Source organism: Ictalurus punctatus, chromosome 23, assembly GCF_001660625.3.
Source record: "Ictalurus punctatus breed USDA103 chromosome 23, Coco_2.0, whole genome shotgun sequence".
Taxonomy (NCBI): domain Eukaryota; kingdom Metazoa; phylum Chordata; class Actinopteri; order Siluriformes; family Ictaluridae; genus Ictalurus; species Ictalurus punctatus.
In genome coordinates this window covers 378,226-404,801 of record NC_030438.2, presented here as the reverse complement: position 1 = coordinate 404,801, position 26,576 = coordinate 378,226, and the positions used below count along the sequence as shown (strand labels likewise).

The 26,576-nt window shown below is 39.4% G+C and overlaps 1 protein-coding gene across 5 annotated transcripts in view; it reads right to left on the bottom strand.

Moving 5' to 3' along the window:
- gli3 (GLI family zinc finger 3) overlaps positions 1-26,576 on the bottom strand; it is a 199,006-nt gene that overhangs the window by 54,613 nt on the left and 117,817 nt on the right. For all 5 annotated transcript variants that reach the window (XM_053674956.1, XM_017453559.3, XM_047150215.2 and 2 more), the window contains one exon: positions 1,922-2,130. In XM_053674956.1, coding sequence (XP_053530931.1) covers positions 1,922-2,130 — 209 coding nt within the window. The remainder of the gene's footprint in view (positions 1-1,921; positions 2,131-26,576) is intronic.

The following is a 26,576-nucleotide window of genomic DNA, read 5'->3' as shown; positions in this document are numbered from 1 at the left end:
GTGTTCCCTGACTTTTGAATGAAATTTTTGGCCATTGCCCTTCTTCTTGTATAATTTTCAGTCTCTCCTCACAAGTATGTACATCAAAATACTTTTCTAAATTGAGGTCAACATTAGCAGTGTCTGTCATTTCATGTCAAAAAGTAGTTGAGCTGCACACATGAGCTTCACTGAATGACTATTGTGTAGTGTACTGTATTGGGGGCTTCAAAGATCATTTTCACGCAAGGTGCACTACTGTTGACCAAAATGAGTTTGAGTTATAAGCATGAGATATTTGTTTTTGCTGAAATATTGAATTCCACCAAGAGAGATGAATAATATAGACACTTTGGTAAACATTTCATTGGTGCATTTTAATGGAATTTTAGGAAAAGCCAGGCTTGCTGTGTAGTCAATTGCCAGTGATTCATACACTTATTCACACCTAGGAACAATTTACCATAGATAATCCACCTACTACCTGTATGTTTTTAGACAGTGGGAGGAAAATGGAGAACCCAGAGGAATCATTGTCTACTGAAGTGAGGCATGCTAGAAAGAGCCTCCAACCAGCCTCTTTCGGTAATTGAACTTGAATCTTCAATTAAAGCTCCCAGACTGTGCAGTAGGCCAAGGGGCCAGCACACTGAAGCAACCCTTTAAAGACAGCAGGTTCCTGCCAACCCTGTAATTGATTTTTTCAGTCTGGCTCTGTGCAGTGGACCCAAACAACTCCCTGTAGGCCTGAAGCTTCAAGCCCATGCTGCTTGCCTTCCCTCCCTGGTTCCCTCCATGTTATGCCCTTTGCCCTAAACCCTGGGCTGAGACCTCCTCCCTTTAACTTTGAACATGACCACTACACTCACTTGTTCTTTCTGCAGAGGCAATGACACGAGAAGAAGATCAAAGACAATAACCCAGCTACAGTCTCCCTTTTCATAAGAGAACAATCACGCATGCTGAGGAGAAAGTATTGTTATATAAGGGTTTGCTACATAATAGACAAGCTGATATGATGTCATTATTAAGGTACTCTTTGCTGGTACTGTCAAAAGGCACATAACATAAAAGTGAAAACTGTATTTATTGTGCTTTATAACATAGTACTTTTGCTTGGGTGACAATGATAAATGAATGATCTTTTGTATCATTAGGAGGCATCGTTCACCAGGAAAAGTGAATATAGTATAACTTTAAACTAATTTAAGGCAATGGTATGTAATCAATTAGGAAAATATCAAACTCTGCATTGAACTGGGTCTCCCAAAATATAACAGACAACATACTATAAAAGGTACAACAGTGGCCCTTAAAGTTCAGTTATTTGCCTTTACTTAAATTTTTAAAAGTACAGTGTGTTTACTTTGTCAGGTGAATCATACTTACTAAAGATACAAAGATATTCTAAAGATTCTAGTGACAAGCAAAGGTATATATATATTTTTACCTGAGTGTGTACTGCATTGTCTAACCTTTGTACTTGGGGTCCATTGAGTCCCCACTATATGGGATGTAATTAAGACCCATTTTTCCCAATCAAGCCCTGCTCTAACAGATATTTCAAGTTTTTCAATTAGATTGTACTGGAACCTGGAACAGATCAAAAAGTGTGAGCCACCTGGCAGTCTCTGAAAAAGTTTAACATTTAAACTGACCTCCTTAATTAAAAATATACTGCTATGAGTAACCTGTACGAAATTTGTCAGTGTGTTGTGATGCTGATATTTCCTGTCACTTTTAAGTTTCATGTATAATTAAAAATTAATTAAGGTAGAGTTGTGACATGTTAACACTGCTAGACTTCCTCAAACCAATGAAATAAAGTGTTAGAAGGTTTTTTGTGCATTAAAGAGATTTTTTTGGAAATGTATGTTCTCTGTTATGGAGTGCCTATTAAAATGAATGTCAGAGGCCCCAGAATGGGTCCCAGAGTTCTTACCATCTGCAGGGCTGAGTCCCCTAGCTGCAGAGATCATAGAAAGAGAGGGGCTGCTATGAATGGAGCGGATGTAGTCCATGTATGGGTTGATGTATGGGTGTGGGGGGCTAAAGGTCGAATCCACTCCTATGCCTGAAGAATTCCGGTGGGGTGGGATTCTGATGACAGAGATATCAGAAAATGCAGGGCTGCCTGCCAATACAGGAGGCCTGGATTAAAAAACACAGAGTAAAAGGAATTAGCATTTAAAAAGTACTATTTTCAAACACAAAGCTTTTAGTTTCTCTCAGTTAAAAAAAAAAAGTCATCTTATGTGTGTATCTGGAACTGAATCACAATTACATTTGGAATAAGCATGAACAGGCAAATGCTTGCCATTCACTATTGCTTTCTGTTCCTAGTGTTACTTCACCTAAGAATGTAGCAGGAAGTGGAGCAGGAAATGAATGGTGACACTATCTGTCACCATCTGTGCAGCCAAATCTTAAAGCAAGAGGGAAGAAGAAAGCCCAAGCTAAATTCTAACTGTTCCCCTCCCTTGCAGACATTTCCTAAGATCAAAGCCAGCTTTCATGGCAGCATCTTAATCAGATGATGACGGCCATGAATTTTCTCATCACTCCCACAATGCCTTTCAATGTTTTCTTTAAGTCTATGAGTTTGAGAGTTTTGTTTTTATAGATTGTAAACACACTTTCTTAAGTAACAAGTGATGTTTATGCTTTTTAATGAAAAAGGGTTATCACTCACCAGTAGAAACTTAGCAAAAAGGATCCAGAAAATGTTGGCTGTTAATTATATTTTCTAATCATGAGGTCACCATGTGACTTTGTGGTCTCAACATGTGTGCACACCCAGACAAGAAGATATCCAGGTGTTGAGACACCGCCCCTGGCAGTTAGGTGGGGTGAAACAGAACTGATATTAACACATCACAAACAACTCCAAAAAATCCATCTAAAAGAACTATCCATCAAGAGTTCAAGATTGTGACTATGCTTACATGCACATAAAATTCCGTTTAAGGTCTATATTTGTGTTGCAGCCATATTCCAAATACAATGTTTATATATATACAGGCATAGAAATATTCCTGTATACATGGTTGTTGTAAGTATGCCTGAGTTGGCATTCCTTAATACCTAGCCTACAGCTAAGCATCTGTTAGCACCCACAATTGCTTGTAGACTGAGCATACACATATATCTCCTTTCAGTGGATGTTTATATTCAGCAAATTTCTGATTAAAGGAGGCATATTCCAGGGGTGGGAATCAGAATTTGGGGAATCAGAATATTGTCTTAATCTGCATTGGGCAATTGGATTGTGATGTTTACATACTAATACTAATGAGAATATTGCCAAAATCCAATTAATATCGGAATATGTGTTTATAAGTGTTCAAATTAATAATGGAATATTCCGGAATATTAATATCGGAATATGATATGCATGTAAACATAGTCTTTAAAAGGGAAAAAGATCTGAGAGCCAGAGGTGAAAATATTTGTCCTGTGGAGAAATTTTGAGTCTTGATAGGAGGGCCAGAAAGATCCAATTATACACCAAAATCTGTCCTGGAGCTCAAGGCATTCACTGCAGTCTACAAATGGGAAACACCCTTCAAACCTAGACTAATCAAGCAACAGATATTGGCATAATGGGACAACCTAACAGCTGAATTGCTGAAATATTTTCAATCCAATATAAATAAATAAAAATCCCAAGGGATTTTAGGTAGCATCAGAGAATCCAAGACTCTGCTTTTTTTCTACCATATTACCACAAGAAATGAAAGTGCTAGTTGTTTATAGATATGTCCTCTTAATCTGCTAAACACAAATTCATTCATTCATTCATCTTTAGTAAGTGCTTTATTCTGAACAGGGTAGCAGCGGATCCTGAGCCTATCCTGGGAACACTGAGTGCAAGGCAGAAGAAGTCACTTCAGATGTGTGCTTCTAACATTGCGGCAACAGTTTGGAGAAGACACACATATCGTTGTGATGGTCAGGTGTCCACAAACCTTTGCCCATATAGAGTATATAGAAATTATGTACAATTGTTTAAATGGTTACAGTTGTCTGAGTAACATGAAATACTATACAATTAAATACAATATTTTTCTGAGAGGTGTTAAAATGACTAATTAAATAATACACTAAGCAGTGTGCCTAATCCACACTTGGTTGTGATACTTTGGCTATGAATCAGTCTGTGTTTATTACCCTTAGTTGTATGTTCTTGTCCAACATACACACCCACATCCATTCCCTTCTTTTGCATTTTTTTTTTTACTGGTGTGTGTGTGTGTGTGTGTGTGTGTGTGTGTGGTAATTAGTTATTATTCCACCTCATTAATTTAGATCAGTGGACAGGTCTACAAAAGCTTAACATCTACTTACATTATACCAGTAAAAAAAAAAAAAATACCAGTTGACACACACACACACACACACACACACACACACACACACACACACACACACACACACACACACACTTCCATGATGAATTACAATCTCTCTTTAAAAGCCAATGGCTGCAATTCCTACAACATTCATTATCTGATATCATGACACTTTGCTACAAAATCAATACCTGCAATAGCAGCTTTAACACAAGCTTGGAATCAATAGCCCTGGTGGCTGGGACAACAGAAACCTTTACTGAACTAAAACTGATACACTACAAACACAAATCTCCATCCTGAGCCCCAAATTAAGAGAAATAATTTGCTTTTTTGGAAGGTGCTAGAATGACAAAAGATCCTTGTTTCACTTTATTCCACTGAGAGCATAAACATTTTGCTGAGGCAGAGCAAATCCAAGGTGGAAAAGAGAGACCGATACAGCCCACAAGGGCTAATATGTATTACTGTAGGTTCTCCATCAGCATGATGATGATGAGCTGTGTCACACCACTTCTGTAAGATATAGGCTCTAAGTGACTTTCACATCACTGTTTTACCCCATGAAGCAGTGGTGCACTGGCCCAGAGAGACTGATCAAGATTTTTGCCAATATTATGAACTTTAAAAATCAGCAAACATGAAGTGCATGGATTTTGAATGAAATTGATGAAATAGGATGCACTTTTTTGCCACCTGAGATTACTTGTGTGTTTTTATTTATATAAATGTTTAGGCCCAGAAAGAAAGAAAAGAAAAAAAACACTCTGAAGATTTTTCCACAGAATCACTGTAAGTGTTACCGGTATTGAGTAATAGAAGTTTCAACACACTGAAATAGAAGTTTTGGTTTTTTTTGCATACAGATGCCTGCAGATGACTACAACTGGGAGCTATAAGCTGGAAAACACAATTGTACCACAGCATGAAGCCTTTCCTAGTCCAAGTTCAAATTTGATAACAATCCCAAAGAAAATTTATATTTTGCACATGTTTTTCTAAGGGTATGTCCATGCATTTTACCATAATCTCCTTTTCGAGACACCAAATGGCCCTTGGTAACCATATATACATACCAAGAATAAAAAGGCCACTACTCTTGATAATGAAAGGTGACACTAAGAGCTATCATATCACATATCCAGTAATCTACAAAATGTATATTATATATATATATATATATATATATATATATATATATATGAAGGCACCAATGATAAAACTATCAGAGTCACATTGTGCTTGAATTCCAGAATTTGAATTTAAAAGTTCAGAACCTTCTTATGTCATAATAGTTGAGAACAGAGAAAATCTTGATGTGTTCACTAGACCCATTCATAGTCTTTATGAACACACCAAAAGTTGTCATTATTGTTTACATTGTGTTAATTGAAGCATGAAAAAATTCTTGCGTGGACTCTGATCTTTCTTTCGTGGATATTCGCAGTAATACAGTGATGAACTTGTACTAATTTTTCAACTGAGCATCAACATCACTTAAATACTAAAAATTCACAGAATATACATTATACATCAATCTCAACTTGAATATTATTAATTATCAATTATTAATATTATTTAATATTAATATCAATTAATTGTTAATTATTATTATTATTATTATTACTATATTACTATTATTATTATATTAATATTAGAGCAATTACTAATGAGATATGTTGAAGAAATTTGACAGTAAGTTAACAATGAACTTCACTCAGCCGGGCATCCACCATTACTCAAAACCTATTGGCTGATTTCGGTCATATGACTGGCCTCTGATCATTTTTCCATAGCAGAGCTTTATTTTAAATGGGAAATTCTGTGACCCTGATCTTTTTATCATCCAAGTACATTTATGAGATCATTCTTCAATGCTCAATCAACAGCCGTGGATGCACAACTCCAAAAATACAGTTTTGTGACTGATCTTTTTTCATTGTGGTCTTATATATATATATATATATATATTCATAATTGAAACCTTTGCACGATATTACGCCACTGGTTACGCACCTTTACAGGGGAACTTTTAAATTGAAGTGTTGACCCTTCAATTTAATATCATAATTTTCAGCATCTCATTGACTATACAATGTGTCAGTCATCGACACAATCCGTTTCAGTAGTCTCAAGCTTTTCGGAAGGCGGCTCCATTCAGCACGGATTCTCATTGGCTATTGAAGGCTATGGACAGGACATGGAAGTTCCTATTGGTTCAAATGAGGTGTCAACCAAAAGGGCAGAGAGAGTCCAATGGCCATTTTGAAATCTAGCGATAAGGGATATTCACATGCGAACTGAAGTTATTATGGAGAATACGTGAAAAATTAGGCACATCTGCCAGTAATATGAAATAACGCAGAAACTGATGTAAAATGTATTTTGAACTAAATATGTTTTACATAATTGGATTGGTTGGACCTTGTAAGTGTAACAAGAGTGTTTTTTTTCGGGATGTTATGGATAAGTGGACAACTATGAGGCTTCACAGGTGAGTTGACTCCGTTTCAGAAGTGTTTGTTTGCATGTTGGTGGTCTGACAGAGACGTTGATTGTAGCTGCTGTTGTGATTGTATCTTGAAAAGGTTTATATCAATCAAATCACAAGAATATTAGCTTTACAAAAGGTATATCACATGAGCACCTACTTACATACAGAAGCTGTTTACATAGCATAGTTTTGCTCATAATGCAACAGCCTGCCTTGAATTAAAGCTGAAAGTCTACGTCTGAAGCACAACTTGATTGCTTCATTTCAAATCCATTGTGATGATATACAGAGGCAAAATTATGAAAATTGTGTCTGTGTCCAAATACTTATGGACCTATGGACCTGACAGTATATACAGTTCCCTAGGAAAGTATTCATCCCCCTTGGTGTTTTTCCCTGTTTTTTTGCATTAGAACCTGGAATTAAAATAGATTTTTGGGGGGTTTGTACCGTTTGATACACACAACATGCCTACTACTTTGAAAGTGCAAAAAACAGAAATCTTGAGTGTGCATAAAGTCAAAGTCAATACTTTGCAGAACCACTTTTTGCTGCAATTCCAGCTGCAAGTCTCTTGGGGTATGCCTCGATTAGTTTAACACATCTAGCCATTGGGATTTTTTCCCATTCATTTAAGTGTTTCCCTTTAAAACACTCCAGGATAGCTTTAGCAGTATGTTTATGGTCATTGTCCTGCTGGAAGGTGAACCACCGTCCAAGTCTCAAATCTCTGGCAGACTGAAACTTTTCCTCAAGAATTGCCATGTACAGTGCTGTGAAAAAGTATTTGATTTCTTCTGTTTTTGTGTATCTCTCATACTAAATAGTTTTAGATCTTCAAACGAAATACAACACAAGACAAAGGCAACTGGAGTAAACATTAATTTTTTTATATTATTATCCAACACCTATCACCCATGTGAAAATCTAACTGTCCCCTTAAAGTGAAAAACTGGTTGTGCCACCTTTAGCAGCAAATAACTGAAGCCAAACGCTTCCGTTAAATGGAGATCAGTTGCACTTAATTCTAGGACTAGGACCTACTCCTATGCTTTGGATCATTGTCTTGCTGCATAATGCAGTTGCACTTGAGTTTCAGCTTACGGACTGAAGACTGGACATTCTCAGGTAGACAGCCTCATTCAAGTTTCCCTCAATTATTGCAAGTTGCCCAGGCCCTGAAGCATCAAAGCATCCCCACACCATCACACTTCCACCACCATGCTTGACCGTAGGTATGAAGTTCTTTTTGTGGAATTCTGGGTTTGGTTTACACCAGATGTAACGGGAGCCCTGTCTTCCAAACAGTTCCACTTTTGACTCATCAATTCACAGAACATTCTCCCAAAATGTTTGAGGATCATCAAGGTATATTTTGGCAAAATTCAGATGAGCCTTAATGTTCTTCTATGTTAGCAGTTGTTTTCACCTCACCACTCTTCCATAGATGCCATTTTTCTTAGTGTCTTTCTGATAGTGGAGTCATGAATATTGACCTTGATTGATGCAAGAGAGGCCTGTAGTTCCTTTGATGTTGCTTTGATGTCCTTAGCTCTTTTGTGATTTCCTGGATGAGTCGTTGCTGTGCTCTTGGAGTAATTTTGGAAGGTCGGCCAGTTCTGGGAAGATTCACTACTGTGCTGAGGTTTCCATTTGGAGATACTGGCTCTCACTGTGGTTCTTTGGACCCAGACCCTTTGAAATAGCTTTGTAACCATTCCCATGATGTATTTCAATCACCTTCTTCCTCATCATTTCTGGAATTTCTCTTAACTTTGGCATAGTCTGTTACTGGGTAAGACATTTTACCCAACTTCATGCTGTTGAAAAAGTTGTAGTTAAGTGTTGATTTGATGGAACACGGCTAGCATTAATCAGGCCTGGTTGCGTCTAATCCAGCTGAACTACATTATGAATGCAGTTTCATAGCTTCATTTGGGGAATTAGTAACTACAGGGGCAAATATATTTTCACACAGGCCCAGTTGGTATTAGATAACTTTTTTGCTTCAAGTAAATAACATAAAAAATCATTTAAAAACTGTATTTTGTGTTTACCAAGGTTGCCTTTGTTTTATCTTAGATTTTGTTTTCATTTCTGAAACAATTTAGTAAGAGATTTACACAAAACCAGAAAAAGTCAGGATGGGGCCAAAAACTTTTTCAAAAGCACTGTAATTATGTGCTGGCAGTTAAGTTAATTGGTTGGACCAGATCTTATTTAGGGGTTTCATAGCTTTTCCATATTTTTTTTTCCATTCCACTTCAACAACTGGATTATTTTGTTAGGTCCATTACATAAAATCCAAATAAATTTATTAAAAATAAATATTTTACTTCCAGGTTGTAATGCAACAAAACAGGAAAAGCAAGGGGTGAATACTGTTGCAAGTTCAACTTCAAGTGGTTTTATGGTCATTTCAACCATATACAGGTGGTACAGTACATAATGAAACGAAACAACATTACTCTAGGACCATGGTGCTACATAAAACAACACACTAACCACATGAGATGACAGAGAACTAAATAAATAGTGCAGAACAGTACATAGTTTTATTGTGGAAGTGTCTGATATAACAGGTAGTGCAGAAGATAGGTGCCAAGGAGTAACAATATAATTTAAATATAGTATAAATGTAAACATAACATGCTATGACTGAGTATTCAGCAGCTTAGCCTATACCAAATATAGACATACTGTGGTAGTAGCCAGGTAAAGTGTATAATAGTGACAATAAATGAAATACTATATTTTTATAATACAGTAGCAGCAAAAATGCAGAGTCAATGCCGGAATGTGCAATTATTGCAATGGGAGTGGGGTGGTAAAGGTACTGTATCTCATGGAAATTCCATCAAATGTGCCACTGGGACTTTTTGTGGACACAAAACCAAGCTTTCTTTTTTGACTGTCTTGATCAATCTATAAAAATTGCCGTTTGGAATGTTTCGCTTCAGTGGCTCAAATTTATGGTAATTTGCACAATATGCAAATCTTATTTTTGCAAACCTGTGCTGGGATTTTTGGCCTATCTTCACAAACATGGTGTTGAACTACTCAGTTTGAGTATGACCCTCAATAATTATCAAAATGATGTTTACAATATGGGCATATGTGTGTGCCCTTTGGACCATTTAGATCTGCCAACTAATTTTAATTTTTTTTTTTCTTAATATGCAGTTAATATTTTTAAAAATTACTCAGCAAAGCATGAACAAATACAGTTATGTGAAAAAAGAAATACACCCTATGGAAATTGTTGTCTTTTTTTGACATATTTCGACAAGCAAACATTTTGAAAAAGTACATGTTAATAAAGTTGATACACCCTATCAAATGACACATAAAACTGACATTTCATAGTAATTTTTCATTGAAATGAACAAAAAAATATCAGTCACATGGAAAAAGTAAGTACATCCCTATATTTTCACACCTTCAAATCCATAAAATTAGAATCATGTGTTCAAGATTGGGTATCAGTGATTAGAACCTGCTTAGGGAGTGCAGGTGGAACCTGTCTTATTAATACCCCTCTCATATCTGTCTGTGCCTGGTGTTCCTTTTACTTTTGAGGTGTGTGGTGTCATCATGCCAAGATCTAAACAGTTCTGTAAGGCCTTCAGAAAAAAAAAGGTTGTGGATGCCTAGGAGTCTGGCAGGGGATTTAAAAAGATCTCCAAATTATTTGAAATACATCATTCCACTGTATGGAAAATAATCTACAAATGCACAGATTTCAAACAACTGCCAATTTATTCAGGACTGGCAGTCCCAGCAAATACAACCCAAGAGCAGACTGTCTGATGCAAAAATAAGTCTTTCAAGAATACCAAAATTTGGTGTCAAAGTGCATGCTTCTACAAACAGAAAGAGATTGAACAAATTTGACCTGCATGGGGAGGCATGCCAGGAAAAAGCCTTTGCAAGACCACAGTTTGTCAGTGAGCATATAGGCAAAGACCAGGCCTTTTGCAATAATGTGCTCTGGATAGATGAATGAAAGATAGAATTGTTTGGCTACAGTAACAGCAGACATGTTTGGTGTAGACCAAAGAGAGCTTTTCAGGAGAAGCACCTCATACCATGGTGGAAATGTTATGGCTTGTGGTTGCTTCACTGCCTCAGTGACTGGACAGCTTGCATTCATTGGTTCAACTAAGAATTCTTATCAAAGAGTGCTTGAAGATAATGAGAGGCCATCTGTTGAAGTTGAACCAAAAGGACCTTTCAACAAGATAATGATCCTAAGCACAGTACTGTAGCAAATCCACCAAGGAATGGGTCGAAAAGAAGAAATGGAGGGTTATGGAATGGCACAGTCAAAGCCCGAATTTGAATCCCATTGAAAATTTGTGGTGGGGATTTGAGACAGGCAGTATATGCAAGAAAACCCTCAAATAATTTGCAACTGAAAGAACATTGCAAGGAAGAGTGGTCAAAATTCTAGTAAGCCTGGTGAACAATTATGCAAAATGCCTACAAGTCATTTATGCTAATATTTCTGTTTAATAAATCAGTCCTCCTACATCTTTTTCCTTTCTACTATTTACTAAAAACCCTTATTTTTCAAACTAGTCCTAAGCCTTTCCTCTGATCCGAATAAAATATGATATGTAACAAATAGAGAGTTTAATGACAAAAACATACTGAAACAAATTGGCCAAAATATTTGGCTGCAATAGGTCAATGACAAGCAATTAAGCAATTGCATGTATGTACTCAAAGAGCCATGTCTTCTGAATGCAAATTCAAATTTCTACAAAATTTACAATACACAGTCAGAAGGACACTTTGGCCCATAGGGGGCGCTATAATAACAAAATGCATTTATATCCTCAACTGTTTGACATACATAGATGAAATTTGCTCGATATTTATTTGGGTCAAAGTATAAAACTTTGTTGTTTTTCGAATTAATACATTTGGGGAAGAAATATAGCCTACCAAAAACTGCATACTCAGAAAATAATAATTTTTAAAAAGAGAATTTTGGAACCTGTGGGACCGTGTGTGTGTGTGTGTGTGTGTGTGTGTGTGCGCCTCACCAAGAATGGACATATTTGTTCTTAGCAGTCAAGAATTTAACACACCTGGTTTATATGGATCCTAATCTGTAAAATTTGTATTGTTTAATGTAAAGCTATCCAAAATTAAGTGCATGCATAAACCAGGGACATTTTTACCTGAATCAATTAACACCAATAACCCACTTTGAAAGTCAAATAGGATGATTCTAGGAAAAAAGATGGGTAAATAGTGTAGACTCTGGTGAGTGCATTCAGCTTTTTAACCATACCAGTGTTTTAAAGAGTTTTAGATTATTTCCCATCTTATGAAACGTTTTTCTAGTGTGATTACTAAAAGGACAGCCTAGGTTACTTCAAAAACATAGAGGCCATCAGCCAATCACATTGCAGCACACACTTAGTAGCATTTAGCTACTGTCATGGCATTTTAATAGTATGGTTGCTTTAGTGTTCTATACAAGTTAGTGAGAACTAGCTACCTGTGGGGTGGTCTGCACATATTTATTATTATTATTATTATTATACTTCAACAATGGGAATCTATGGCAGTCCATAGAACACATTACATGCTTTTTATTAAATTTGGCACAGTGATGGAGAACAGTCTCAGGTACCTTGTAGCACCAACAATTGGGCATATATACATTGGATATACATTTACAATAATAGCTAAACGGAATGTCGTAGAAACACAATTCCACTTTCTTCCACTTCTGATTCTTTCAGTCAAGCCAAGTTCAATGCATATCACAATGTTAATTTCCATTTGGCATGCAGCACTGTTATACAAATTAATCTCATGGCAAAGCTACTTAACATGAAATGAGGGCATGTCTCAGAAACCTTGTGACAATTTTTTTTTTTTTACCAAATTTGGTAGATCACTACCAAGAAGGAGCTCATACTAGAGGTCTCCAAGAAGTTCTAAAGTCCCAGTGGCTTTTGGTCTTACTCTGTTGCTAAGAGTTGGGGACAACAAGTGCTTGGCCCTCTTAATTGCTGCTATATTTATACTACTACTACTACTACTACTACTACTAATAATAATAATAATAATAATAATAATAATATGCTTCCATAATTACTTTTATTAAATATGGCAGGACAGTCTAGATAGAGGACAGTCTCAGCTACCTTCACAGTAATGTTTGTGCTGGCCACTCAAGCCCTCTAAGGTCTGGCCCATCCTAAATATCTCCAAGAAATTTTGTCTAAATTCCCCTCTAGGTGGTACTATTTGCAAATTTGTAAAACTGCTCATAACTTTTGAACAACTTAACATCAAGATTCTTGGTTTTATTGATTCCCTTGAAGGTTCAAAGTGGTAATGAAGTAAGGAACTAATTTCTCATACAGAAAGCTGGCCATTTCAAATTTTTAACAAAAACTGTTTTTTCACTTAAGTAACCATGGAATTTGGAAAAGAGCATTGGGAGACCAAACTAAAGAAAAGTTGTTTCTCAGATTTTTGATAAGGTGGATGGTTTACCCATAAAAGATAAACAAATTTGACAGCTAAGTTACCAAACTGGAAGTAAGGGCATATCTCAGCATCGGTTTGATGAATTTGACCAAACTTTGTGGATAAGTAAATGATACTGTTCTAAGGAACTCCCGAAGTTTTGTCTAAATCCCATCTAGGGAGCACTATAATTCACAAATTAGTAAAAATGCACGTAAATTTGTAACTGCTTAACCTGCAATAATGATTCTTCCTTCTCTTGATTTCTTGGAAGGTGCTGAGAGTTTGAGATACAATTAATTTGTAATCTACCAAATAGGAAGTCAAATATGTTGAAATTCAGTAAAACCTGTGTTTTTTGTTTCTTCTTTTACAAATTCTGTAAAGTCAATAGATTTGGATCATGGCATCATGAGATCAGTCAAAAAAAATCTTCAAACAAATTTTAACAGGAAGGGAGTTTATATCTCAGCAATGCTTTTATATGTTGACATTAAACTTGTCACATGTACTTAGCTACATGAGCTAAAGTTAAGAAACCATTTAATAAATTATTTGCTACTTGGTATGGCTACCAAAAACAGGAAGTGATCTTAATATCCCAGCAACAGCTGGATGTTTTTGCCTTCAAATTTAGCATATCTCCTTCAGAGCAAGTACTGAAGGTCCCAGTAGCTTCTGGTCTTTCTCTGTCACCAAGGGGTGGGGACAGAAAGTGCTTGATCCCCTTAATTGCTGCTTGCAGCTATATTTATTATGAATTATATACAATATAAAATTGGTTTGGCCAAAATTGCTAACTTGGCTAACAATGAATAGCCAAGTTGAAGAAGAAGCCTTTATTTGTCACACATACATTACAGCACAGTGAAATTGTTTTCTTTGTATATCCCAGCTTGTTAGGAAGTTTGGGTCAGAGCACAGGGTCAGCCATGATACGGCGCCCGTGGAGCAGAGAGGGTTAAGGGCCTTGCTCAAGAGCCGAACAGTGGCAGCTTGGCACCACTGGGGCTTGAACCCCCGGCCTTCTGATCAGTAACCCAGAGCCTTAACGGTTGAACCACCACTGCCCCTTAATAGGTGGATTAGCTACTAGAGAATGAGTGTGTGAACGTTTGTGTGCATAATGCTCTATGATGGACTAGCATCCCACCCAGGGTGTGTTCCTACCTCATGTCCAATGTTGTGGGATGAGTTGAGGATAAAAGCCAATGTGCAACTGCTGATTAACTGTGTTAAAATCCCTGTTTTTTATTTAGCTATTTACCTTAATGCAATTTTTCAGAAACTTATTTGAATTATTTAATAATTACAGTGAAACTAATAGAAAGAGAAATGTAAATCTCAATCCAACCTACATATTAAGGAGTTAATGGCCAAAGCTAAAAAAGGAGGAAAAAAGGAAACGTAGAATAGGGTTCTGAAAGTGACTAAATGGCAGTAATGATTGAGGAGTAAAAAGGAGTGTGTGGACAGGTGGTTACTTTTCCTTTCTGTGCAACAGACAGGTGAATGGTTGGAAGAGAATGAGAGCAAGAGATAGAGAACCAGTACTCATATACCTGATTTAAGGTTTATATCAAACGGTAAAAATTAAAGATTGCCTGCACAGAAATATGCAAAAAAAGAAAATCTTTAAAACAACAAAATGAAAGGTCTTTGTGGTTTTCTAAGCTTTACTTTTTTTTAAAAACACTCCAAAATACTAGCCTCTCTCTCTTAATCACACACACGCACGCACACACACACACACTGCTATTGTCCACGAAAGATCATACTTACAGAAGATATAATAATGAAATAAACAAACCAGAGAGTTAATGTGTTCGGTTTTAAAAGTAGTAAGATCCTGAGTTATTCCAATTCAGGAAAGGCGGTCCTGCTGTATCAACACAACACAAAAACTCCACTACACAGCTTAAACATATCACTAAACTCCAAAACACTGCAAAATGATGTGTAGCTGAATCTCAGAACAGAACAGTGTGTGTGAGGACAGGAGAGTGAGAGTGTATGAGGACAGGAGAGAGTATGTGAGGACAGGTAAGTGTGTGAATACAGGACAGCATGTGAGAGGACAGGAAAGAGTGTGTGAGGAATAATAAATGCATTGATAAAATTATTATGAAGGCACATATTTCTTCCAAAACATCAGAAGCCAAACATTCTTTTCGAACTGCTGCTCATGCTGTGTCACAGAGCAGTGTAACATACTCAGAGGAAAGTGCAAGCTACCTTCTTCCCCATACATGAACTCACAGTCGCCCATGATTGGCTAGTGTTGCTGTGATTGACAAGGGAGTGTTAGAATTTTGGACAATACTGACTTTGGACACTAGGTGGAGACATTCTGCCTTAATGAGTGGAAGACTGCATTCAAAACCCTAACAGGTCACTATGAATACCTGGTCAAGCTTTTCGGCCTGACTAATGCCCCAGCAGTCTTCCAGGCCCTCATCCCAGATTCTCATTGCTCCATGAACACAGCAAGTCTTGGAATGCCTCCTGAGGAATCACTTGTATGTTAAGCCAAAGAAGTGCGAGTTCCATTCCAAAATGATCTCCTTGGCTTTCATTCTCTCTAAGGGCTCTCTCCAGATGGACCCCAAGAAGACTAAGACAGTCAGATACTGGTCTACACCCTCTTCTGTGAAATAAGTTCAGAACTTTCTGGGCTTTGCTAACTTTTACCAGCAGTTCATCTTTAGTTTCAGCTCAGTAGTGGTTGCTCTCATGGGTCTGACAAGGAAATCCTCCTTCCGGTTCCTCTGGAGGCCTTCTCCGAGATCAAGAGGCACTTCACTTCAGCTCCAGTCCTAGTCCTGCCTGGAACAGCCTTCCCCTTCACTGTGGAGGTGTACATGTTAGAGCTGGGTGTTGGAGATGTGCTGTGTCAGTGGTCATCTGACAACAAACTCCACTCATACACCTTGTTTTCACACCGGCTGTTCCCCACAAAATTTATGATGGTGGCAACAGAAAACTGTTGGCCATCAATTGGCCTAGGAATGGAGGCACTGGTGGGAGGGGGCCCAACAACCATTCACTGTGTGGAGTGACCAGAATAATCTTAAATATATCCAGCAAGCCAAGAGACTAAACACCCGTCAGGCCATGTGTGCTCTGTTTTTCAACAGATTTCAATTTACCATCTTCTACTGTCCTGGTTCCAAGAACCTTAAACTGGATGCCCTTTCCAGATTGTTTCAGCCACCAGGGCTAACCTGAGACTCACTGTCCCTAGTTCCATCATTGTAGCCCCAGTTCTCTGGGGAATTGAGACTCTGGGTCCAGTGGACACAGTGGGGAGAGATAAAGCCAGGAGGTCCTCCAAACGACTTTTTGTCCCTGCTCCCATACATGCCCAGATATTGCAATGGAGGCATGGTTCACACTTTGCTGAACTAATGTGTATGCATATGTTCCGAGTTTATGGTCTCTCAAAGCACTTGGTGGCTGATTGGGGCGTCAGCCATCCTCTCCTCTGCTTTCTAGCCCAAGTCCAATGGCCGTACAGAGAGGTTGAACCAGGACCTGGAGACAACTCTGTGCTGCCTGGCATCCACTAACTCAAGCTCTTGGAGCAACTACCTCCTGTGGGCTGAATATGCTCAAAACATTCTATGCTACTCTTCTAATGGGATGTCCCTGTTTGATTGCCAGTTCATGTACCAGCCCCTGCTGTTTCCCGAACAGGAGCCCAAGGTCAGGATCTTTTCAGGACAGAGGTTCATCTGTCACTGTTGGCACCTGAAAGATTTATTTTTACATTCCAGTTAAAAGTGTTTCTCGTAGTATTGGTGTCCCTTCTTCATTTTCAACTTCAACTGATGAGCTTTCATATTTTTAAGCCAAAAGTTATATTCCTGAAATGTATCATTTCTCATGCCCACTGATGATGTCTGCAACTCTAGTAACCCTAGTAACACAGATAAGTGGAGTGATACACACAGTGAAACGTCCCAGTACAGTTATAGGAAATATAGGTACATTTGGAATTCTGCTTGGACAATCAAATTAGTGGACCAGCATTAACTGTTGTATAAATCATCAATAAAGATTAGTAAGCCAATTCCAAAAGAAGTCATGCAAGTCCAAGCCATGACACTACCTCCACCATGCTTTTGTGGCTCATCTTTATTTCTTTGCAAATTCCAATCTGGCCTTCTGATTCTTATTGTTGACGAGTGGTTTGCATCTTGTGGTATAGACTCTATATTTCTTCTAAATTTTGTATATATTTCTCAAAGGATTCTAATAGTTTCACTACTGCCCTGTGGAGATTATTTATGATGTCACTGGCTGTTGTTTTTGGGTTTTTCTTCATAGCTCTCACAATGATTCTGGCATCAACTGCTGTTGTTTTCCTTGGCCAACCTGTTTGATACCTCATTGTTAGTACAGCAGTGGTTTCTTTCTTTTTCTTGACATTCCAAATTGTTGTATTGGCTATGCCCAAAGCTTGTGCAATGGCTCTGAACAATTTTTCCCTCTCTTCTTGGCTTCAAAACGAATATTAATATTAATGTTAATGATAACAATACAATACTACTACTACTACTACTACTATTAATAATAATAATAATAATAATAATAATAATAGTACTACTAATAACAATCCGTCATAACCTTCATTATGTGGAATACGTGACAGAATACTACGCCACAACATGGAAGCAGCAGGAGAGCAAGGAGAGTGTCACCCCGGAGTACATGGAGATGTCTGGACACCCTTCATGTCAGTCCAGTTTCCCCAGTGGACTGACATAGACCCCCCGGATCCGAATTATGGATTGTGTAACTACGCAAGGCAGAAACAATGTCTCATCTGTAATAAACTTGGGACACCCGGATCTTATTTCTGCTCTCAGGAATGTTTCAAGGGCTGCTGGCATGCCCGCCAATGGCTCCACAAGAAAGCAAGAGCACAGCTCCAACGTGAGACCCACAAGGTGGTCTCACCTGCTGAGCTCCAGCTGGAGGTCAACATGGTGACCTCATCTCCAGAGCTCCAACCTGAGACCCATGAGGTAGTCTCACCTGCAGAGCTACAGCATGAGACCCACGAGGCGGTCTCATCCCCAGAGCTCCAGCATGAGACCCACGAGGCAGCCTCATCTCCAGAGCTCCTGCATAAAGTAAAGTTCCTGCTAGAGGCCACTAAGGTGACCTCTCAAGCCATGTTCATGTATGAGGTCGAAGAGAAGACCTCTCAAGCCCAATTCCTGTCCGAGGTCGAAGAGACAACCTTTCAAGCCAAGTTCCAGCTAAAAGTCGATGAGGTGACCTTCCACGCCAAGTTCCAGTCTGAGATCGACGATGTGAACTTCCACGCCAAGTGCCAGTCTGAGACCGAAGAGGCGACCACCCACACCAAGTTCTAGTCCAAGGTCGCTGATATGGATAACCAAGTTATGATCACGCCTGAGTCTGTTGACACGACCAACCAAGTTATGCTCACACCAGAGTCAGCTGACACGACCAACCAAGTTCTCCTCATGCCTAAAACCAATGTCACGAGTAATCTGCTCATGCCTGAAACCGACATCATGACCAACCAGGTTCTGCTCATGCCTGAAACCGATGTCATGACCAACCAGGTTCTGCTCATGGCTGAAGCCGATGTCATGACCAACCAAGTTCTCCTCATGCCTGAAACCGACGTCACGACCAGCCAGGTTCTGCTCACGCCTGAAACCGACGTCATGACCAACCAGGTTCTGCTCACGCCTGAAGCCGACATCACGACCAACCAAGTTCTGTTCACGCCTGAGTCTTCTGATACGACCAACCAAGTTCTCCTCATGCCTGAAACCGACGTCACGACCAACCAGGTTCTGCTCACGCCTGAAGCCGACATCACGACCAGCCAGGTTCTGCTCACGCCTGAAGCCGACGTCACTATCAACCAGGTTCTGCTCACGCCTGAAGCCGACATCACGACCAGCCAGGTTCTGCTCACGCCTGTAACTAATGTCACGACCAACCAGGTTCTGCTCAGGTTCTGCTCACGCCTGAAGCCGACATCACAACCAACCAGGTTTTGCTCTGATCACACCAAGCTCTGATCACACCCGAGTCTGTTGACAAGGACAACCAAGTTCTGATCACGCCCGAGTCTGCTGACACGGGCAACCAAGCTTTGCTCATGTCAGAGTCTGCTGTCACAACTAACCAGGTTCTGCTCATGCCTCAGTCTGTTGACACAGCCAACCAAGTTCAGCCTTCAGAGTCGGTGAAGAATGACACTCCGTCTCCCTGCTACGCTGAGGACAATGGTCTGCTTTCCTGCCCTGCTGAGGACGCCGCTTTGCCTTCCGGCTCAGCTGAGGATGCCGCTCAGCATCCCTGCTCAGCTGAGGATGCCACTCAGTCTCCCGGTTCAGCTGAAGACATTTTGGCCAGAGGGCCAGAACCGCCAGAGGAGGAGAGTGTTTTCTCCTCCTCCTCCCACCCAAAGCACAAGGTCGATGTGCGAGCTCTTAGCGAACGCACACTTTTGGGTCTTCAGTGACATTGACTTTGTTAACTTTCGACATGTGCTTTTGTTATGGTTTATGTCCTGTCTCCGCCCCATATTGTCATTGGTCGTTTCCCGTATGGGTGTCATCATTGTTCTCAGCTCTCTTGTGTTTCATCCCTGATTACGTTTGTCATTTAAACCCCTCGAGTCTTTTTGCACTTTGAGAAGTACTGAGTGTTATCACCATACCAAGAGTTTGTACTCTAAATTACCTCTAGTGCATACTACACAGGGCATATGCCCAGTGTTCCTGGGATATACTCTGGATACACTGAAACCTGACCAGATAAAGCGCGTACTGAAAATGAATAAATGAATGCAATTTTGTATTTTGCAGTACATTTTGAGACCTGTGTGCCACTTCTTAATTCTGTATGTCTGTATATCGTGCCTCATCAGCTGGCCTTTTCTCAATATTTCATATTATCCTATGCACAGTGTATGTTATGTATTATTCTGATTCTTTCAGGATCTGTTGCAGCTCCATAGAAATGTCTGATAGCAGCATCAGGGGTAGAAATCGTGGCACAGATTTTAGAAGAGAGAGATGAGGGGTCGCCAGGAAAGATGAGAAGTCATTAAGACCTCGCCATGGGTTTTTTACCCCTTCCTCCCTGACCCACTCAGAGTTTGTTACTCTGAGCTCAAAATTAGCTGAAAAATTTTCCAGAATATAAATGTAGTTTAGTTTGCCTTTTTACAGTTTGAACTATGTGTCTTTTTTTATTCTAAGACTGAAACACAAATTGTAAAGTTTCACCCTCACGAACAAGCACAAAAGTTTTGCTATTTATTTATTACTAATTACTAAGTAAATAAAAGGAACAGAATATATTTTAATATCTTTTTATACAATGCCACAGCCAGGAATACTGATAATTGAACATTTCTGAAACTTTCTGAGCATGAAACTGTATTTAGTTAAGCCATTAATGCAGAAACAGATATGTAGAGAAGTCAATATAACAACATTCATTATACCATAACTGTTGAATCATTGAATCATATTTGTCAGAAAGTGCTGATTAATTTTCTATAACAGCAGCTCTGACAGTAGTTCCCACTGCAAGGTAAATCACAGGTTTATATAATTATCAGTTCTAAAAACTTACATGGGGACTTGTATGGCAGACATTAATTCATCCATCCATCCATCCATTTTCTGTACTGCTTATCCTACACAGGGTCGCGGGGTGCCTGGAGTAGGATCAAACACACTCTCGCACACCTATTCACACACTACAGACAATTTAGAGATGCCAATCAGACTACAATGCATGTCTTTGGACTGAGGGAGGAAATCCGAGTACCCAGAGGAAACCCCCAAAGCACGGGGAGAACTTGCAACTCTGGCTACACAGAGCGGAGGCAGGAATCAAACTCCCAACTGTGGAGGTGCGAGGCAAAATTGCTAACTATTATGCCACTGTGCCCCTAGCAGATGTTCACTATAAACAAATTTACAAAACATGTGTTGAAATGGTGAAGTTCTCTATGAGGAGAGTTATTTAACATTCATGGAAGTCTCCAGTGTCAGTACTTTGTAACAGTCAGAGGTTGTAACATTTTACAAGTAATTTTTTTTTTTTTACTTCTAGTTTTAAAAGACATTTTCAGACATAGTCTTCAGGACTGAGGCATTTATGTATAGTGTTTTTTAAAATTTATTTTAATCTTATTAACTTATTAACAAGAAAGAGAAAATGAGAGGCTGATGAGGGAATGACTGCTTATAGTTGCTCTAATATAAGGGATAAAAGGAACTAACTCAATGACTAACTTGTTCCACAACATTAGAGTACAAAATAGGAAATGCTCCATTTGCAAAGTTTATCTTGTGGTTCTTTCACAGCCTGATTTCCTCTTAACCTCCACTCTTGTTAGTTCCTCATCATCACTTCCCCACTGTAATTAACACAACCTCAGTCAGTGAAACAAGAAGCAAGAAACAAAATCTACACAGGAATCTAAAGTCAAAGCATGAAACCAAAACAAGCCATGTTGTTTTCCTGCTATTTTAATTCATTCTGGAAAAACTGCAACAAATAAAGTGCTGAAATAACAAGAAATAAACAAATTGAAATGTTTCAATCTCTCTTGATGTCAGTTATACTCAAACATGTTTATTTGAGGTTTCTCTTCTTCAACAGCTTCCCTGCAACAACTTTCAAAATGCTAAAACCATCTAAACTATGTTAAAAATAATCTGTAGTATATACTCACCATCCACTTTAATAGGAACACCTGTACACCTAGTCATTTGTGCAAATATCTGCCAAGCTTGTGGCAGCAGCACAATGCAAAAAGTCATGCAGAAACAGGGAATGAGCTCCAGTTAATGTTCCCATCAAACATCAGAATGGGGAAAAATGTGATCTCTGTGACTTTAACTGTGGCATGATTGTTAGTGCTACATGGGCTGGTTTAAGTGTTTCAGAAACTGCTGATATCCTGGGATTTTCACACACACATTCTCTTTACACAGAATGGTGCGAAAAACAAAAAAACATTGAATGAGTTAATGTTCTGTGGGTGGAAATGCCTTTTTGATGAGAGAGGTCAGAGGAAAAAAGCCAGATTGTTTCAAGCTGCCGGTAAATTATACAGCAACTTATATAATCACTCGTTTCAACCTTGTTGAGCAGAAAGGCATCTAAGCATGTACAAAACTTTGAAACTTGAGGTGGATGGGCTACAACAGCAGAAGACCACATTGGGTTCCACTCCTGTCAGCCAAGAACAGGAATCTGAGGCTACCATGGGTACAGGCTCATTGAAACGGGGCAGTTGAAGATTAGAAAAAAAAAATCACCTAGTCTTTTTCCATTCTTCAACTGGACAGTTTTATTTTATGTTTTCCAAATTTAGTTTAAGTCTTACTGTCCCAGAACTTAAGCACTATGCGTATGACTGGTATCTGAAGCTTGTGTAACATCATGCCTATTTATAGGCCTGCCGTGATCAGGTGATGTAGCAGTTCAGCACGTCGCATGATATATAAACGACACCTGTGAACCGCGCTGTCAGCCTTATTATCTTCAACAAGACTGCATGTCGGTCATTTGTGCAATGCTCGCAAAAAGACTCATTTCCTCTCTATCTTTTCCAAAAAAAAAAGAAAAGAAAAATCTCTTTTCTGTCCCTTTAAAAAAAAAAAGAAAAGAAAAGTATGAGTGAGAGAATTCAGGAAGTGTTACGCCTTGCTCCCATTTCATCACAAGGAGGACGGACACACTTTCTGTGTGAAGCGTCTAGGGGTGGAGCACGCCAGGGCAGCCCTCGAGAGGTCTGACTGTGTGCATTGTGAATGCCTTACAATTAGGTAGCTCCTCCCGTGACTTGTGGGTTTCAGAGCCTCACGGATCCTGGCCGGCCGCTGCCAAGGCAGCCAGCTGGCTCAGGTCCTGGGGATCTCGTATGGATCTGGAAGAGAAGCCAGAGATGAGCGCTGCTCTATCGCTTGCTCTGTCTTCTGAGTCCAGTGCTATGCTGGATTTTGGAGCTTGCCTCGTGACTCCTCCTTCCGCTATGGAAAGGCAAAAAACCCCAAACAAACACACAAATTCCTCTCTGACTCCGAGGAGCCAGAAGGGTGTGCTAAAAACTGAGAGCAGTATATAAAGAGCTGCTTGAAGCGATTACCAAGGCTGGAGGAGCCTTTTTCTCCCCAGTGAAATAAAGCCCCAACACTGCAGAAAACTCCCCTTTTATCCAGAAGTGCATGACAAAATATCACGCTTCTGGGGAAAACTACGCATAAGCCGTATTTATAACCCCATGATGCCGGATTATTCGGCCAATCGTGTGGAATGAACGGCATGGCTATTTAGCTATGCTGAAGGTGGAGGAGGCGCTTGTGAGCTACCTCTCTCCATTGAAGGCAGGTAATTTAGGGGGGCCGGCGTTGCCATCCAAGCCATGTAAGGCAAGTGGGTCTTGCTTGTGGGTCACTGTAGACAATGACAGTGTTGCAGGCCTACCAAGCAGACCTGCTGAGTGAGCTCGACATAGGATGGCATTCAGCCAGTTCCTTCCCTGTTGTGGGACAACAGTGGCTGAATGCCACCATATGTCGAGTTCACACAGGCATCCACGAGTGGAGCCCGGGCCAGCGCTAGTGCGAGGGAGGCACAGAAGGTGACTAGGCCTGATCTGAGAATGGTCATAAAGGCCAAGCAGACAAAGGAGGAGTGGTCCTGAGGGGCCATAGAGGGATGTATCAGGGGACATGCGGTTGTTAGGGCAGTTAGCTCCCAGTACTACTGTACGGCCTCCCCTAGCCAAGGCTGTCCCAAGTTTTCAGTGTTCTCTGATCAGCGAGCTGTCACAGGGCAACAAAAATCTGAAGCTTTCCCTCCAATAGAATGTGGAAAAGTTAATGTCACTAAAAGACCATCTGGCAATGTGGAAACTGCTGCCAAATGTATCTCCATGGGTTCTGTCTACCGTAGAAAAGGGTTACCGATCCAGTTCAGAGCTCGACCCCCCGGTTCAGAGGTGTGCTCACCACAGTAGTCGGCACAGACCAGAGCCTGACGTTAGTGCAGGAAGTAAGATCCCTCTTGAACAAAGGGGCCACAGAACATTATCCCAAACATGCCATAGGCCTGCTGCAGGGAGGTACGAGTACTGCAGTTGTGGCCAGAGAAATAAATTGCAATGTATTTAATGTAAGACGCCTAAGACAGTGCTACAGGGATACAGGAACGGCTACTGATTTGGCTACTGCAACAAATACTTCTTTAAAAGCTAAATTTTAAAGCTAAATCCTTAAAGTTCTCATTTTAAACCATATACGCTTTTTAAATAAGTAATGTTTTGAATTACTCTACGTCAAATTTACAACAATAGCATTCACATACTTATGGGAAGACCCAGATTGTGTTATTTTTTTAATCAATTTTTTTTGGGAGGGGGTGGGTATAAGGTAACTGTTGTTGTGCCCAAAAATGTTAATGTTCCTGGGAATTCATCTTCAGCTCAATGACTGCAAGCTGGCCAGGCCATGATGCAGCAAAGCAGGCCCAAATCATGATGTTCCCTCCACCATACTTTACGGTTGGATTGATGTTTTCACGATGATATGCCGTGTCCTTTCTACGCCAGATGTTGTGCTGTGTGGTTTTTCCAAATAGTTAAATCTTAGATTCATCAGTCCACAAAACATTTTGCCAATACCGCTGTGGAGTGTCAATGTGCTCTTGTGCAAACTTCAGGCGTGCAGCAATGTTCTTTTTAGTAAGCAGTGGCTTCCTTCGTGGTGTCCTGCCGTAGATACCCTGCTTGTTCAATGTTTGACGTATTGTAGACTCATGAACAGAGATGTTCGCCAGTTCCAATGATGCCTTCAAATTTTCGGCTGTCATTCGGGGTTGTTTCTTTACCTCATTGATGAGTCTTCGTTGTGCTCTTGGTGTCATTTTGATTGGGTGCCCACTTCTTGGTAGAGTAGTAACAGTCCCAAAGTGTCTCCATTTGTAAAATGTTTGCCTAACTGTTTCTAAAGTCTTTTAAATCACTTTGTAACCCTTGTCAGCTTTATGTAAATCAACAATTCTTGATCGTAGATCCTCTGAAATCTCTTTTTGGCGAGGCATGGCTCACGTAAGTGTGCTTCTTGTACAGAGCAAACTTGAGGGATTTTTACCAGTCAAAGTAGCTGTAGTCCACACCTCCAAACTCATTTTCTTAATGAGACTCCAGGTGTGCTAAATCCAATTAGCTTTCTTCTGGTCAGTAAATCAAGGGTTCACATACTTTTTCCACAAGGACTATGAGGTTTTTTGGTTGTTCTCAATAAAGACATGAAAGATCAGATTTTTTTTGTGTTATTATTTTAGACACATTTATTTGTCAATACTCTTGACTTAGATGAAGATCAGATCACATTTTATAACAAATTCATGCAGAAAACCATGAAATTCCAAAAGGTTCACATACTTTTTCTTGCCACTGTATAAAATTCTGATAATATTGCAAAAAGCTTAGCAGAAGAGCAAGATGCATCATGATTGTGTCATGACAACGAGACTACCTGACGGTAGACGCGAGTCAGACAAATAATAGGAAAATTCTCAGACTTTCTTGTGATTAATTTGTGATACTTGTGATACTGTTTTGTGCACGCTCTCATTTTTAATTTGAATTCAAATGCTTTTTACATAATATAACTGTTTATTAATTAATGTTGAGAGGGGTGCTTTTAAATAATTTAGAAAAAGGGTAGGGGCTCCCTGGTCCCCCCAGACATGATCGAGAACTTGCAAATGCCTTGGTGGAAGAGTGGGATAACATGCAGTCCATGAGGATGAGATGCACTGTAGTACTTAAAGCAGCTGGTGGCAAAACCAGATATGTGTGTGTGTGATTTACTTTTTATATATATACTGTATAGAGGGATATTACAATCAAATTGCATGCTTGTGCATTTCTAGTTGTACCTAGAAATGTATTGTCTGATTCGCTCCAAATGTGCATGATAACCCAAACATCTTTCTGAAAATAAACCCAGTAAAATATCAGCATGAAGAGGAATTTACGTTTGAATGCTGCAGAATGTAGCCTCCAGTACAACTGTGTCTGAAATAACATTTACAGAAGAAAACTGACTAGTCTACATTTCAGAGCAATAGAAAGTGGTTGAAGATGGTTTGGCTAATATTATTTCCCACAGGGAATGCTACGAATAGCCAACTGACAAACAAGGCAAACACTGATAGAGGAGAAAAGAAAA